Source organism: Gobius niger (genome assembly GCF_951799975.1).
Source record: "Gobius niger genome assembly, chromosome: 11".
Taxonomy (NCBI): Eukaryota; Metazoa; Chordata; class Actinopteri; order Gobiiformes; family Gobiidae; genus Gobius; species Gobius niger.
This window is the reverse complement of record NC_136862.1, coordinates 27,621,723-27,638,413: the sequence shown is the minus strand read 5'-3', so window position 1 is coordinate 27,638,413 and position 16,691 is coordinate 27,621,723. Positions and strand designations below refer to the sequence as shown.

Sequence of the window (16,691 nt, the reverse complement as noted above, 5' to 3'; positions counted from 1 at the left end):
ATGTGCTGCTGTGTTGTCACGTTTAAGCAGCATGGTCAGGCTTTTATACGGGCGCCACGCAGAGAACATCACTCTTCACTCTTTCTCTCAGGACAGCGTTTCCTTTTCAGTGGATAAATAAGCAGTTTGGTTCCTGTTGCTGCGTAAGAAGAAGCTTTTGTAAAGGCAGCGTGATGTTTATGAACAACGAGGCGGAGGAAGAGGAGAGAGAGATGGAAAAGAGGAGAGGGTAAAGAGGAGACAGAGACATTGAGCTGGCACATAACCTTCTCCGCGCCGCTTACATCTCTGCCCTACCCAGGTATGTGCGCTACTGCTGCATGCACGTATTCCGTGCGCGAAGCCGAGTACCTCGCAAACACGGTGCTGCTGCAGATGCTTCTATCCGAGCCTTAAATAAATTATTATTTACGTCAGGTTTGTTTCGGGTTTGGGCCGACAATTCAAGATAACTTATTGACTGCCAATGACGTCTCTAGACGTCAATTAGGTTTTTCAATGGGAATGACTGCAGCAAAGCCTTGAGCATGTCTGTTGTTAAAATCTTAGTTGTTGTTCTTTTATTGAGTCACTAGGTGACAGCATTGCTCTTTGGATGCAATCACAGTCACAGCTTTTTGGTCAGAAAACAGCATTTTGGGTTATTTCACCTATTTTCTATGGACAGTTACTAAAGAATGGAAAGAGGTACAAACAAACTTTTTTTTAGATGAAAGAAGAGAGTCTAATCTTTCTTTTTTGTGTTGACATAGACCTAGACGTACATTTTCTGTGGTCTTGAAAAAACAGTAAAAATCCTGAAAACCCTCTGGCTGTGGGAAGCTCTCTTGAAAATGGTTGGCAGTCAATGAGTTATTTGCTTGGGCTGGGTCGGGCTTTAGGTCCGTGGGCTCAGGTCGGCTTGTTTTTTTGGGCCCGATCTAACCTCTAGGAGAGAGGGAGAGAGGGGCGCAGCCTGCAGCATGTGAGTCCACTGAGCTGACGACGGTGCTCTCTGTCCCGTGTACCGAGTGTGTTCTCCTGCTCCGTGCACAAGCTCTGTTTGTGAACGGTCTGACGAACCACTTTCTCCCATTTTCATCTCGTCTCATTTACATGAACTCATAAAGATTTCGTCATGTTTCAGTCCCCCATCAGCTATTTTAAGCCCGTCATCGTTACGTACATCGTCATTTTAAAAAAAGGTGCATCAACGTAGCAATATCGTTACAATCTGTTGAAGAAAACAACACTGCTGGGACGAGGTAAATCAAAGAAAGGGAATTCAGTGCAATGGTTTCATGTCTATCCTGATAAAACTGTATCGCAACATAGGACAAATCAAATTGTTTTCACCAAGATAATTGTGGGAGAAAATGTCATTATCATCCCATAGTTGTCCTTCAAAGCCAGCAGTTGACAAACTGCTGGCACAATGACTGACTAGACCGTAGGCAGCGAGGAATCTATCAAAGCCTAGACTCCAAACACCAAAAAGGAAGGTGCAGAAGATGGAAAGAGACCAATCGTCTCCTCTGCCTTCTTTCTGCCAACACAACAAAATGTCTGCCGTGTTGGCCCGGGAGGAAGGGAGCTATTGTTTGGACTGGGTTCCGCCATAAAGAAAGAAAAAAAAAGAAAGAAAAAAATCTCAGTTTGGACAACATAAATATGAGAGCGAGCAGGCGGCGTGGCTCTGGGACAAGAAAAGTTAATTTCCAGAAAGTTTTCCCAGTGAATACAACCGGAGATGTTATCAGCTTTGTGGACAGACTGTAATGGGAAAATAGTTTTGGAGATCGAAAAAGATGTTCTGACCCCTGTGCGGTCGGTAAATAAAACGAGATAAAGATTTTAAGTGTCGGCAGTCGCCCAAATTGACGGTAATGTTTGAGTTCAGTCCGTGTTGAATTGGGTCATGGCCGTCCCCGTTATTGTTTAAAAACCAGGAGATGACAGTTCATCGCCGAGAATGAAAGCAATTTCCTCTTTGGCTTTTGTGACTTTGAGATACGGACGCTGGAGAAGGTCGAAGCGAATGAAGCAGATGGACAGAGAGTGCGGAATAAGTATCACGGCCATTTCGAGTAAAGAGGCTGCAACCAGTTCATTGTTTTTTAACGTTTATCTACACCAAGTTTGACAGATTTACTGAATTGTGCTTGAGTTTATCTTTGAATTTACCGTGGGTCACCGCTGGCGTAGGATTTAAAAAATAACACATTTAAAACAAAATATGTTGTTGTGCAATCGTAGTTTCTACTATTTGCAGCATTTGCTCTTCGGAGAATGTCTTCCATATCCCTGTAAAATTGGTGCCGTGTGATATCCTTAACTGAATCGAAAATCAATCAAATTAAATCGTGACGAATCGGGTCCTTGTGAAGAGAATGGAATTGATTTGGGAAATCCAAATCGACACCCAGTTGAGACATAAACAAAGTTTTTCCCAGCATTTTAAATCCCTTTAAGACCACAGCAGATGCAGTATTATAACCCTCACTATCTGCTATTTTAGTCCTATTGGCGTCTTAAGGCGATCCCAGCTCTATTGTATTACTTTGAAGGGCTGAGTCACATCCGAACCATCTGCCTCCTTATTATGCCGAAAACAAAAGGACATACAGTGGGAGGAAAATGTTTTTAACGCTTTAGAATGTCTCACATTTCTTCCTAAATTGGTCAGAAAATGAGGTCCGATCTTCATGAGAAAGAGTAAACAGTGTCTGCTTAAACTAATACCGCGCAAACATTTACATTTTATCATATTTTGAATGGCCATAACAAGTAAACATTCATAGGACAGGGAGCAATAAGTAAGTGAACCTCCAGGCTAATGATGCTCCAAGAGCTGTTTAGACAAGTTTATGACATTTACAGTCAGGTTTGAGCAAACCTGAAGTCCAGTCACTGAGGTGTGGCTTAAAGCTGCCCTGCCCACTGAAAAACTCACACTGGTTAAGAATTGTCTCTTGTTTAGAAGCATTGTCTGATGTGCGCCAAAAGACCTCTCTGAAGATCAAGAATTATTGGTTTGAATAAAGCTGGAAATGGTTATAGAACCATCTCTAAAATCCAGGGTTAGAGACATGGAGACAGTTCGGCACTGTTGCTTCACTTCCAAGGAGTCGCCGTCCTGTAAAGATGACTCCAAGGGCACAGCACAGAATATTTAATGAGGTAAAAAGAACCCTAGAGTGTCGGCTAAAGACAGACATAAATCACTGGCACATGCCAACATCTCTGACACATCTACAATACGTAAAACATTGAACAATAATGGAGTTCATGGGAGAACGCTACAGAGGAAGCCATTGCTGTTTAAGAAAATCATTTCTGCACATTTGAAGTTTGCGAAAGAGCTCTTAGATGCTCCACTGAACTACTGGCAAAATATTCCGTGGACTGATTGACCTAAAGTTGAATACGTGGAAGCACTGCAAAAGGCAAATCTTTCCTTACGATAATGATGTGTTTAACTGGAGCAGAGCCTCCTCAGTGAGTGTGGTTATAAGCTGCTGTGGACGTTGGCACTAGCGGTTATGGCTAATGCTAATGCATTAGAGAGATGGTATAGCCTTGTGGGTGGGCAATATTGACAAAAAAGGTTATTCTATCTTTTTTTTAATATTGATATTCAGTTTTTTGCGATTGTTCAAAGTTGGGTGAAAACTTGTCATGAGGATCCAGTCGCTGACTCGGACACAGGAAAGAGCACAGAGCGGCAGAGCTCGCTAAAGTTAAAGCTGAGGTGAGTGAGAGGAGGCAGGAGCAGAGGCTGCAGTCACTGCTGAACCACTGCTCCAGATGTTGAGAGACTTTGAGACCTCTCGACTGAGAACACATTTCGAAAGTGAGGAATTGAATCGTTTTTCAACACTATTTTAAGAGAATACTAATAGATATAATCTAAAAATGAACATGATGGGGCGCGCGAAAACAAAAAAAGGTTGGGAACCCTTGACCAAGCAGACTTTTGTCACTTCATGTCATTACTGTCAGGTATCAATTATTTTCCGTTGGCAATGATTCTGTATGGGTATGGGTTACCGATGAAAGTACCAATTATACCATCCCGTATCCCTGGTTTAATAACTGTTTCCCTTGAATATGGTTGTGGTGTTCTGCTTGTGGTTTGTAGTGCAACAGAAAGCGTTTTTGGTACAATTTTGTATGACGTAAACAGTGCTTTGATGCTGTGTCCACTCTCCACTATCGCCAGCAGGGGGCAGCAGACGCAAACAGAAAGCTTCCTCCAATAGCGTTTCCAAGCTTGTGCTTTGAGATACAAACAGGAAATACTAATGTTAAGAGTGTGATAAAAGGGCCCAAAGTGAATGTAACACACGGGCCCGTTAATTATGAAGAAAGTGTAAAAGCCTGATCACCTCTCCGTCCTTGGACTCCAGGCGCAGCTCGTTCCGGCAGATGGCCTGGATGTCCCCGGCCTCGGCCAGGATCTGGATGCCTTTGGGGGCCTCCATCAGCAGCGAGCGGGTGGGCGACTCCAACCTGCCACACAGCACACAGACAGATATTCACACGGGGGTTTTTCCATCGTGCAAAGGGTTTTCAAAGGGTTTTCGAGTTGTAGCCTGCTTGTTTGGGACTGGAACATGGAAAAAACATTGTGAGAAGAGGTGGCATTATGCTTTTCTAGGTATTTGTTAATGATCGCAAACACGTCTATATGATTATATGTTAAGGAAATGCAATATAAGCACAATATCCTCTGTACGGCTGTATTGTCTAATGTCCAGGGCAGGCTCTCCAGGCAGTTTAAGGGTCACATCTTAGGTTCTCAGTTTTCTTAGGCACAATTTTTGCTAAAACATAGTTCACACAATCGATTTAGCAAAAAACGTTCACCCAATTTTCATTAGCTTGACATTTTTGACAAAACACTGACACGACGTGACAAATTTTAACCTGTTGCTGCACCAACCGTGTTAAATCGATGAGTAATTTCAGAATCCAATGGAATTATCCCTCTATGTCACCAAAGCTGAGCACAGACTACTGGATTTAGTGCGATTATAGAATGACTGGGGGTTCACACATGACAACTGAGAGCGACTCACTCCAGCAGTCTCTGTTTCGAGGAGAGAAACTGACCCCAGATCAGCAAAGATCGGTGTCCCAATTGGTCCAACAATGTCATGTGATCTCTGTCATGATGCCTCAATTCTCAGGGGCTGTGGGGCCAAAATCATGAAGAATTTAAACACTAAACTGACATTAGCTAGTGCCGCTGTTATGACAGAGAAATGAAAAATATAACCTGTAATGCATTTTCTATTGTTAGTGTAAGAGCTGTATACCTGCATCCATTGTTTGGTATTTTCATAGGAAATTCCCCAAAGGAAACTCTACAAATGTTCACCCATTTCTATCAGTAACAAGGTCCATTATCCACTGCATCTATCCGACCACACCACAAGACCCGCCCCAGTCTCCGCTCCAGGATGTTTTGTTTTCCCCAGTATTGAACTGTTTGTTTACATTGCACACTGATGTGGAATCGTCTCATTGAATCAATGAAAACAATATCTTGATATCAACTTTTGGGAAAATGGGAGAAAATACACATTTTGAATGGTTAAGGTTCATGTCTTTATTTGGTCAACCCAGAAAGGCTAAATCCTTTTGCAAAAATGTTCATCGTGATTTAGTCCAGTTAATGCCTTGTGAAGCAGTGTAGAGTTTGTCAATTAATATATTTGAATTAATATATTTTTTCATAAATTTTGTCAAAGTGATTTTTTATTTCAGACTAAAACAAAATTTGAAATAGTTCCTGACGACTAAACTCTGGGGATATATTCATCGAGTGAGTTGATTAGATTGGGAGTTGCAACTTTCACACTTCAGGACCATGGACAGCGCCCCAACATTCTCTTCCAAATAACACATCGGTAGTGATTACAAATTGGCTCATTCTTTTGTAGGTTTTGTAGGTTGGAGCCAAAACTTGTGAACACAAAAAGTACAAGCAAAAAAATTATATGAAAGGAAATAGATTAACTGCAGCGTGACTGTCACATACTGAACAGCAGCCGAGAAACTGCTGCTGTTCAATCTCGGCTCCGTAATGTTCCCCGCTCAAACTGAACCCTGTAATGTCCCAACTACAGTGTCATCTGCACTTCCTATTTCACCGAACCGGACGCCTCGGAGGTCTTTGCTCCCAAACATGGCGGAGGAACTGATGATGATGAGGCTGGTTTTGGATGAATCGCTTTAGACACTTGCACCTTATTACTGACAACACATTTTCGATCAACAATAACGGTGGAGCTGCTCACGGCCGTCTTTCTACTGGTCTTAAACCTTTGATCGAGACCGTCACAGCAGAGAGAAAAAGTCTCAAGGAAATAATGTTTGTTTTGTCCGACACCAGGGTTCAAAGAGGACAGTGTTTTGTGGCCGAAACAAAGAAGAACTTTTGGAAATGGAACAGACTCTTGCCTTGTTTGTATCTATTGTGCACAATTATATTGACCGAGCGTGTGCAGTATCACAACATTATGTTGCTTTAAGAGTCTGTGTGTCAGTCTGTAGGGATCGTTCTGTAATTTCTTATTTAGTTCTGTTTACTGCAGGCCCCGCCCACTCCTCCTATTGGTTAGCGTCTGTCAGGGTCAGTGAGTTAGAGACGGGTGAATTTAACCACAGTGTGATCATGATATAAAACTTTGCTGTTAGAAAGAGTATTAAGCAGAATTGTTTTTGACATGTTGATAGGTTTCCGCAAGGCGCCCCCTAGTGGCACCAACACTGTGATCCAGGGAAAACCGGTTGAAGTAGTCTCCGAATACAAGTACCTCGGGACTATTATTGACAAGGACTTGCGCTTTGAGTCTAACACTGACGCCGTCTGCAAAAAGGTGCTGCAAAGACTCTTCTTTTTAGGAAAAATGAATTCATTTAGAGTTTGTAATGTCCTCATGACTATCTTTTACCAGTCTTTTATTGAGTCAGTTTTAACATTTTGTTTTGTATCTTGGTTTGGGGCTCTTTCTGTGACCAACAAAAATTGTTTGATGAAGTTGGTCAGAGTAGCAGGTAAAATCATTGGTGCACAGCAGACTCAGCTGCACGACCTTTACATGACCTTTACAGCCAAAGGGTTGTACGTAAAGCCCAACATATAATGGAGTGTCCGGGCCATCCGCTTTTTAAGGAGTTTAACCTACTCCCCTCCGGACGCAGGCTAAGAATGCCCTGTACTCGAACTCGTCGGGCCAGGACCTCTTTTATTCCAGAGGCTGTTGCGAAGATAAATGATCATATGTTGCTCAGTGAAGCTGCTGCAAATTAGGCTTTATTCGATCTTATGCTGATTGTCTCTCAGCTCCAGAGCCGGACTGATGATGCTGTGACTGTACGATCTTTGTCCCAAGCACAATTGTTGTCCCACTGTGTTTTTTTGTTTGTTTTTGCTTTACTATGTGTGGACTCCTGCTGCATAATAATTTCCTTTGGGACATTAATAAAGTTGAACCTTGAACCTTGAACCTTGAATTTAGCTTTAGCAAAGCTGTATGATGTTTTGACATGCTTCTATGATCCTCACAGTCCTTTGCTCTGCCCCGATCCCCTCAGAGCTCTGAAGCTAAGCAGAAGGGCCTGGTCAGTGCTTTGATGGGAGACCGTTTGGGAAACAGCAGGGGTGAATGTAGTGAGTATACATGGTGGTGGTCAGATGGCACAGACTGGTTGCCTCGCTTCCATCAGTCTACCCCAGGGCAGCTAGCGACAATAGAAGCTTACCATCCCCGAGTATGGCGAGAATGAATAATGATGACAGTGTGGCGCTTTGAGAAACTTGGTAATACAGGTACAATAAGTATCATCCTTGCATGTGTCTGAGGTGTACATTAAAATACATGTTTTATGTCTCAAAATCATAATTAATAGCTCATATGAACAAAAGCTCCCGCACACCGTCTCACTCTTTAGACATTTATTACTGCTGCTACGTTTCGGTCAAAAGGACCTTGGTCAGGCTTGAGGACAAAAATGTTATGTTTATTTAAGCGTTTTGACAGTTTCCCAGAAAATTCAAAGCCAAAGTTCCCATTAATCTGGAAATTAATCTGGGATTTTCCGCCCCTTCACAACCCTAGAAGCAAATAAAGTCGGGCAGCTGCAATATTTTCAGAGAGAAGAAATGTAGATCGAACGCCTGCTGGAATGACATTTAACGCCTTCATTTTGGCACAACTCATTTACTGACCCTGTCGGCCTGAAAGAGCAAAAAATAAATAAAAATCTGTCAAGCCAGCGCAAAGCGAATACTAAAAAAACAAGGCACTCTAACTTTTACAGCTGGCACCAAAGTTTCCACAGCATCATCTAAATCTCGTTTTTTAAGAGTCCTATAAAAAGTTGTATACGGCGGTAAAAAGCCTTAACGCTCCCCTGCCGCCATCTTTGTTTACCAAAAGGTCCGGAGATTTAAACCCGGAGTGCCCAATAAGATGGTGCTTTATAAGGAGTATCTGCTCGTACATTGTACATATTGAGCCTATTCTTTTTACCATTCTCCTTTTATTCCACTTGCTGCTGTTCTGGTACAACGCTACGACGCGTCCCGGTCCCTCGGCAACACTGGCCTGAACAGAGTAGTAGTTGTAGTGCGACTCACTTTAGCTCTTTGAAAGGCTCGGCTCGAACGTGGGGCGTCTCCACTGATTTGGCGAACACGGCTCCTTCGGCCCCTGCAAAACAGAACACACCAGGTTAGTCACGTCCTCAGAGACACGGATCCTAGTTACAGCCCGGAACAAAAGGAAAGATGCCACTTTAAGGAGGACGGCACACTGTCCTCAGTATTAAGGCTCACAAAGCACTGCTGCACTCTGTGTCAGCATCTTGGAGAGCGCAGAAACAAACTGATCTGAACGACGGCAGCGGTCAAAAGTTTGGAAACGCTTTTTAATGTATTTATATTGATCATTTACGTTGTAGATTCTCACTGAAGGCATTCAACAAATGGAATAGATTCTGTTCCTCAACGTAACAGAACAACTTCCTGTTTGTGTCAACCTCGTAAACCTGCCTGAACTCAGCACATTTTCTCCAGTTTGTCATTACCCAAATCTGAAAGCTTCTTAACACACTGAGTGCAGCGCTGTTTTGGGTTTTAGCTGTTGAGTGCCAACAATCCAGACCATTTTTTATGATATTTGTAGCAACACAGCGTATTCTATGTTATAGCTATGGACACATGCTGTAGCTCGTTTGAAAGGTGAGACTCTAAGCTCTCCGTAAGTGAAAACAGTTGAATTCTACGTGCATCAGTTCCTGAGAAATCTAAGCTAAACAGAGGCTAGTTTTTTTCTAGATTCAGAGATAATTTGTGTTTTATGAAACACTCTCCTTTCTGATTAACTCCTCTCTCCTCCTCTGTCCTCTCTGGACGGACACTGCGACACAACGTTGTGGGAAGAGGCAAATGTCTAAGTATTTCCGTTTCAAGTCAGTTCTCAACAACAACATTGTTGACACGTTTTGAAACACTGCGTGTTTCCGCAGATCGATCGCTTTATATCGTGTGTGAATTTAAACAGCCTGGTCCTCGGATTGAAGACTTTAACAGGATGTTTCTCAGCTGTCCTTGGATCAATTTTGAGTGACCATTTAAAAACTCAGAGAAATGTTAAAATCTCAACTGTTTCGATCTGTACATGTGAAGCAGCTCTGCTTTGTCAAACGTGCTCCAGAGAGCAAAAGGGAAGTGTCGGGTTTACAGCTTTGCTACGCAGCACCACACCCCCACGGACTAAAAAAAGAAAGAAAAGAAACGCAATAATATATATATATATAAAATGTCCAGATCTTGACTTTTCACAACCTGCAAAAACAAGTTTTTCCGTTTTTGGCACTCAGTGTGTTACTAGACATATTATACTCCGTGATCTTGCTACTTCCCAGTTGTCATTGCCATCACCAGTACAATATTAGTCTGTATTATATACTGTATATACATATCATAATTACAGTATATTATTTTCCCTTGTTTGTTTTTTGTGAGTTATGTATGATGTAAGCCCTACATAGTGTAGTGTGTTAAAAGCCAGGGTGTAGAGCGAAGAAGAGGTCGAGTGAAGAGGGCATCACCTCCCCATCAACAAACCCCGACCCAGCTGCCCTAACAGCTGATTTTGTGGATGAAGTTCCAATGCTGTGTGGTGCATTCAAAGACGAGGTTCATGAGCCCGTTGGGAGAGACTTGATGCCTACGCACTGTGTCTGATATAAGCATAGGGAGCGGTAGCACTGATGCTTTCGAAACACAGCTTCTTGCTATTTTTGTTACATAAACTTGGATCACAGGGGAGAAAAAAAAACGTCCTGGTTTACGCAAATATATGAAGAAACACTGCCATAGAAAGTCCAAAGAAAAATCCAACATCGAGGCGAGCAGACAGACTGGGCTTTCTTGGGTTTGGATATTCATAAAGAAAATCTCGCCCACCGTTTTGTTTCTTCCACAGATTGTTGACTTAAGCGCCGACAGTTCCTCGGGGGATTGTGTAGATAAGTGTGCATAATGACTGGAGCAGGTGCTGAACTGAAAAGCTGCCTCTGAGTGAGTTTAAACCACGGCTAAATCCATCCAGAGGGAACACAGGCTGGATCTGAAGTGTGAAAAATGCCCATAATCACTTTAAATAAGTGTTTGCTCCGACAAAAAGTAGAGCAACGCGAGAAATAACAGCACCTTTATGTAAAAATGTCATAAACGTTCAGATCTCCCTCTTGGGCTGTTGAGGATAATGCTGCTGTAGTTTGGAAAAAACGAAGAGAGTTTTTAATACCTGGAGACAGAATATAACCTGGACAGGAGTCAGGGCGGACGGAGAGCGCAGCTTAAGGCTCATTTATGGATTGTAGGCCGCCTTAAACAAAAAGTGAAGAGGCAACACATCACTCCATCACATTTCAAAATAAAAGCCTTTGTGCGTCAGAGTGGGTTTTATTCTGAAGGCTTTGAAGTCTGAGTGAAGATGAGCGTTAGAAAAGCCGCAAAGAAAAAAAGGAACCGACGGATGTGCGTTCCGGCTTCTGGAAAAAGGCTTCTAAACGCTCCGTGACTCAAGGAGAAAAGGAATGTCACAGTCGTATTTAAATATCAGCCGCGCCGGCACATGTCTTCACTCGCACAGACTGTCAAAGGCGTCGGTTGCCATGTATTCATACTTTTAAAGAGCTACCATTATTGGCCCCAAAAGCAAAAATATAACCTTGAAGAGTGAACTGGCTAAAGATGCGCTAAATTTGTAATGGGAAACACAAGGCCACATTTTGGGGAGCACAGGGAAGCTCGATAATAAATGTTAAAAGAAGAGCAAGTGTTTCCAGGCAGGATTTGAACACTGTTAAGAGTTGAGGCCTCACATCTTCAGAAAGTCTGAAACTGAAACTTAATCGTGACTCTGGGAACAAGCCGGAGAGCACTCCCTCAGGCTTTCAAAAGTCCATGATCTGTGGCAGGAGAAAGCCTGGCGGGTCAGACTCTTCATCACAACAAGTTATTCTGCTTCCCTTAAAGGAACAGGCCACTGTTTTTCCATACTGAGTTATGTTCTTACCTGAGCTCAGATGAGTTGATGCGTACCTGTCTGGTCTTTGTGCGTGCCCTCAGTCACGCTTAACGACCAAAGATGTTATTAGCATTTGGTCTCTCCCAATGCATTCCTATAGCTCCAAGCGGGGGTGAAGGTAAGACGTATGAACTCATCCAAGCTCAGGTAGAACATAATCTCAGTATGTAAAACCAGTGGCCTGTGCCTTTAAGCCACGGACACACTGGCTACTGTTAAATGATCAGAGAAAGTAGATCCATGGAGTAATCTATAATCAAAAGCCAGTGCCAAAAAGTGGGTTTCAAGCTGTGATTTGAAACTCTCCACTGAAGTATTGTATCTGCTCTTATATTTAATGTGATAAAGTTCCACAGTTTGGTGCTGGCAACCGCAAAAGCTCTGATTCATCTCCAGCATAAGAGATGAATCATGGTGGTTGCAACCACCAGAAAACAAAGCTGCTTGATCAAGTTTGAATATTCTAATCTGTGCCTGGACTATCATCTTCACCACTACTCAAACAGTTTATCAACATCTGGTCAACGATTCACAGCAGAACCGGGGTCTGGGGGGGACACAGTCACAGTCCCCTCTGGCTGTGTCATTTTAGGCACAGCCAGAGGGGACTGTGTCATTTTGGGCAAACTCCATTCTCTGTCCGAGCGTCTAAAGTAAACGATTGGAATCTCAAACCCACTACTATCAGACATATTAACACATACCGCACATTTAAAATACATCTGAAACATTCAAACTTGGCTGTAAATACTAGGGCTGGGACAAAATATCGGATCGGACTTGGATCGCAATACTTTGTGCTGCAATACCAAGAATCGATACTTTATCAAGTATCCCAATACTTAATCAATCGCAATACTTTCAATACTTTCAATACTTGTGTTTGGAGACATTTTTTATCACACACTACTTTGTTTTCCAGCAACAGTTACAGCACTTTGTGTTAATGCACTTTTCAATCTAAACACGTCAGTAAATGTCAATTGGCATTTGGTTTATAATGGGACACATTACGTTTTACACATTTTAAGGCAAACATGTCACTTGTTATAAGTATCGGATCATACCAGACCTAGTAAATACTGTTTAAGTGGCGCTGGCCCGCAGTTAGCTTTGCCTGTTAGCTTCTTCGTTATTCCATTAGTGTGTATTGGTGACTCTGACCCGGTGGCAGCGAAGTTGCAAATGCGATTTTCTGGCCAGAGACACCAGGGGGAGATGAAAGACCCCCCCAATCATCCCACAAACACTTGTATTACCTCTAGAGGGACTACAAAAAGGATTTATTAAAGTAAACAAGTTACTTAGTACTGCTTTAACAATCAGCACACACATAGCACACATAGACTGCCCCCTGCTGGCCTCTTGCCCTGTGTTTATGTCTGAATGAGGTTGTTTCTTAGGGTCTGCTGGTCGACCGTCTTGTTGCATGTAAATGTAAATGATGTAATACTTCATTTTATTGTTCTTGATTTTAGGATTTTAGACCAAACCTGGGACAACAGATGAAAAAAGCCTCGTGGGAATCTCTCCAAGCTCGCGGATTCGTGGGCTTTTGCACAAGTGACTCATGCGTCTTCCAAGCAATCCCAGCCACCAAAACCTCAAATGTACTACAACAGGTTACTTACTTCTTGTCGCCAGCGATTTGAGCGACGCTACTACGCCAGAGCTAATCAGTAGCGCCAACAGTCTAGTAACAGAGATAACTTCTGTGTCGTTGCTCCCCGTTCCGCTTCCCCGAATGTGCTGCCTCTGCGCTGACGACTGTCGACTGTAGGGTATGAATTAGCTTTGAAAAAACGCAATATTGAAATATGTCTTTAATACCCGCATTGTTCCACCACAGCCGTTCGAAAACTCCCTTATCCCAGCGTTTTCTCCGCAGCATCCATCCTGCTGCCTCATGAGTTCCAGCACACAGCGGCGCTTTGCTCCGGAGGCTGTGTGCGCTAGACTTTCTCAATCTTTTTTTTTTTTCTTCCCATACGCACAAAATAATAATACCAAAAAAAATCTCCACTTTAGGCTAGAAGTTATGAAACGCTAGTGTCTAAAGTCTGCTCCGCCGAGGGAACCCACGAGTTGAATATTAGGACATTTAGTTTCTCCGTCCCACTGCTGTTATGGGTAATATGCGGCGCTTTGGTCCGAGCCGATCCGGAGGAGTAGCCGGGAGCGCGGCACTCATGAAAAGAGCCTATTTCTCCATTGAGACTGTGGACTTGAGTTTTACAGCGCTGGAAGCACCGTGGCTGTTATTGAAGAGGCAGCGGTCGGAAAGAGAGAGAGAGGGCGGTGAGGTCGAGAGACGCAGTGTGAGCGTGTGATACATTTTAAGACCGTATTATGTCGGTGAGATCATTTGCACTGTAGTGTTTGTGCAGGTTCTCAGTCATCCAGGAAGCTTCTTCTTGTGTCTTGTGGTGAGAAAGTGTGACAACTAGACCCAAGCGAGAGAGTTCTTCAATATTGTATTATTATGATTATTATTATAACAGGCAGTGGCTACACGTTAAAGGAATAGTTCACTGTTTTTACACACTGTGTTCTTAGCTGAGCTTAGACGAGTTGATACGTAGCCTACCTGTCTGGTCTTTGTGGGTGCCCGTGGAAGAGCTTGGTCGCTTCTAACTTCACCCCGTTTGGAGCTATAGGAATACATTGGGAGAGGCCAAATGCTAACAACATCTTTCGTCTTTTTGCGTGACTGAGGGCACGCACATAGACCAGACAGGTACGCATCAACTCGTCTAAGCTCAGGTAAGAACATATCTCAGTATGGAAAAACGGTGAACTATTCCTTTAAAGGCACACCGCGTAACATTTCACCCAAAGACTAGAATAAAATACTATTTATTTATTTCATTCCAGATATTTATATTGTTGAAAAATGCCTTAAAATAATGGACAAACAAACATATGACTGTAACTTTTCTAGTTAGTGGGGACGTCTCCAGCTCGTCTCCATGGAGATGGTCACTAAAGGCAGCCAAGTGTGAGATTTAAATAGATTAGGTCGTCATCCAAATCTATTCTTTGATTATCCACTGGAAAAAAAAGGATTTTCTGCATCAAGCTGCTTATTAGGAGCATCTATTTTTTAATGTTTTTTTTTTACTGCGGGCAACTGTATACTGTATGCTTTTCTTTTACAGCATATGAACGCCATAGGCACATTTTGTTCTGCATCCTGATTGGTCGCAATCAGTCGCAGAGTGAGCCTCCTTTCGCTGCAGGGTCTTTGTGTGTCTCGTCAATACATCAGAACATCAGAGCACACACTGCTCACCACAGAGTCACAGCAATGCAGGCCGGGCATGAGACTTTACTTTCTCTGCACTTTTCCACGGAAATAAACACCGCTAGCATGAGGCGCTCGCCTGAGCTAAACACTGGCCTTCTGAAGCCGGAAACTGCTACGATAAAACTTTGTTCGTAGCTACGATTGTCTCTTTGTTTGAACCATCGCACAGCGGAGACGAGAGCAGCTCACGATTTTATCATCCCCACGTCTGTAATGTGAAACTAACAATCTTATAAGACAAAAAAAAAATCACACAGTGACACCAGGTATAAGAGAGAACCCATGTGAACTAGTGAGAAAAGTGAGTAAAGTGTGTGATGAGGGGTTTTACAGCCTTAAAACATAATATATTAATTGTAAAAAATAAAGCTGACTACTTCGCGGACTTCGTTTATTGCAGGTTATTTTGAGAACGTAACCCCGGTGATAAACGAGGGACCACTGTAGTCCAAAATGTCACATAGTTTACTTTTAAATGGTAAATGGTCTCAACTTATACAGTGCTTTCTACCTTCATGAGGCCCAAAGCGCTTTACACCCATTCACACTCTCATTCATACACCAGGGTACGCACATCACGGTAGATGTGCTGATGGCTAACACTAAATACAAATTCAAATACCGCCAAGATTTGAACGAGCCAGCATGAAAAACAATCAGCAATTATAACTCCTTGGTAAAAGCTCCGACCTTGATGAACACAGACATTACTCCCTGTCAAATATTTACATCCAGCATGATGTTTAAGTTTGCCAGTGTCCATCAGTAACTCACTATCCGTCTTCTTGAACCATTTATTGATTCTTGCGACACAACGTTAATCCCTAAAAGGGAAATAACCAGAGAGGAAGAGCAGTGGCCTCCAGAGAATTCATTTGGAAGTTACGCGTGTCATTTGTGTGCATTGGCTAATCCTCGAGTTTAATGGGAAGACTTTACCAGAACACCAGAAGAAAAATGAAAAGAAAAAGACTGGCATTAGATACAGTCGGATCGAATCCACACTGTGGGAGAAAACGGCCCATTCATTTCTACAAAGAAGGGCTGTTCCGTTGCTTCCTGGAGTGTGCCTCCTAATAATGTGTGAAAAGAATGAAAAGATAGTAAAATGGACTGGTTTTCACGTCAGACCATGCCCTGCTCTATGACGCGTTACCGGCTGTTTGCCGACATGGCACACGTACTGACTGGCCCACATTTTTCTCCATTTGGCTGACGGAGCGACAGAGCGAAACCAACAAATCAACGTGGTGGTCAAAGCCAGCATCTTCCATCTTTTTCTCCCCCTCCCCGCAATGACCTTGACAATTCCATTACCTTTATCTTCTACCCATTTACTCTGGAGCAATGGCTGTGTTTTGAAATGCTAATTTTGCAGCTTCTTGAACTTCTTTGTACTAATGACATGATGGACAATACATGCATCATCCACCCATAAACAGAGTGAGAACATCGCAGTAAAGCAGCTGCTGTCACCTAAGGTCTCGGCAGATGACACTTGATTTGTCGAGCTCGGGAGGATTCTGTCCCAAGCTCCCCTCCACGCAGAAAGGTTTCTCTCTGGTTGTCAAAGGCTGCCGGGAAAGAGACAGTCCCCCTGCATGACACTCACTGAATATAAACCTGCCAGCACGGATCGTATCGCCTGGAAAGGACAGAGTTTTCCTGTATTCTCTGGCACTTGGAGTTGACGGCATCGCACGGCAGGGGACTCTGGAGCCGCGGCTGGATCGTATCACTTAGAAGGACGGTTTTTATCCCGCTCTTTCTGCCGTTTCCAGTCGCCGAGCGCT

At 43.0% G+C, this 16,691-nt stretch overlaps 1 protein-coding gene across 2 annotated transcripts in view; it reads right to left on the bottom strand.

The window, feature by feature from the left end:
* Window positions 1-16,691, bottom strand: part of sgcd (sarcoglycan, delta (dystrophin-associated glycoprotein)) — a 426,694-nt gene that overhangs the window by 8,607 nt on the left and 401,396 nt on the right. For both annotated transcript variants that reach the window (XM_079565997.1, XM_079565996.1), the window contains 2 exons: window positions 8,630-8,702; window positions 4,368-4,491 (listed from right to left, as the gene is read on the bottom strand). In XM_079565997.1, coding sequence (XP_079422123.1) covers window positions 4,368-4,491; window positions 8,630-8,702 — 197 coding nt within the window. The remainder of the gene's footprint in view (window positions 1-4,367; window positions 4,492-8,629; window positions 8,703-16,691) is intronic.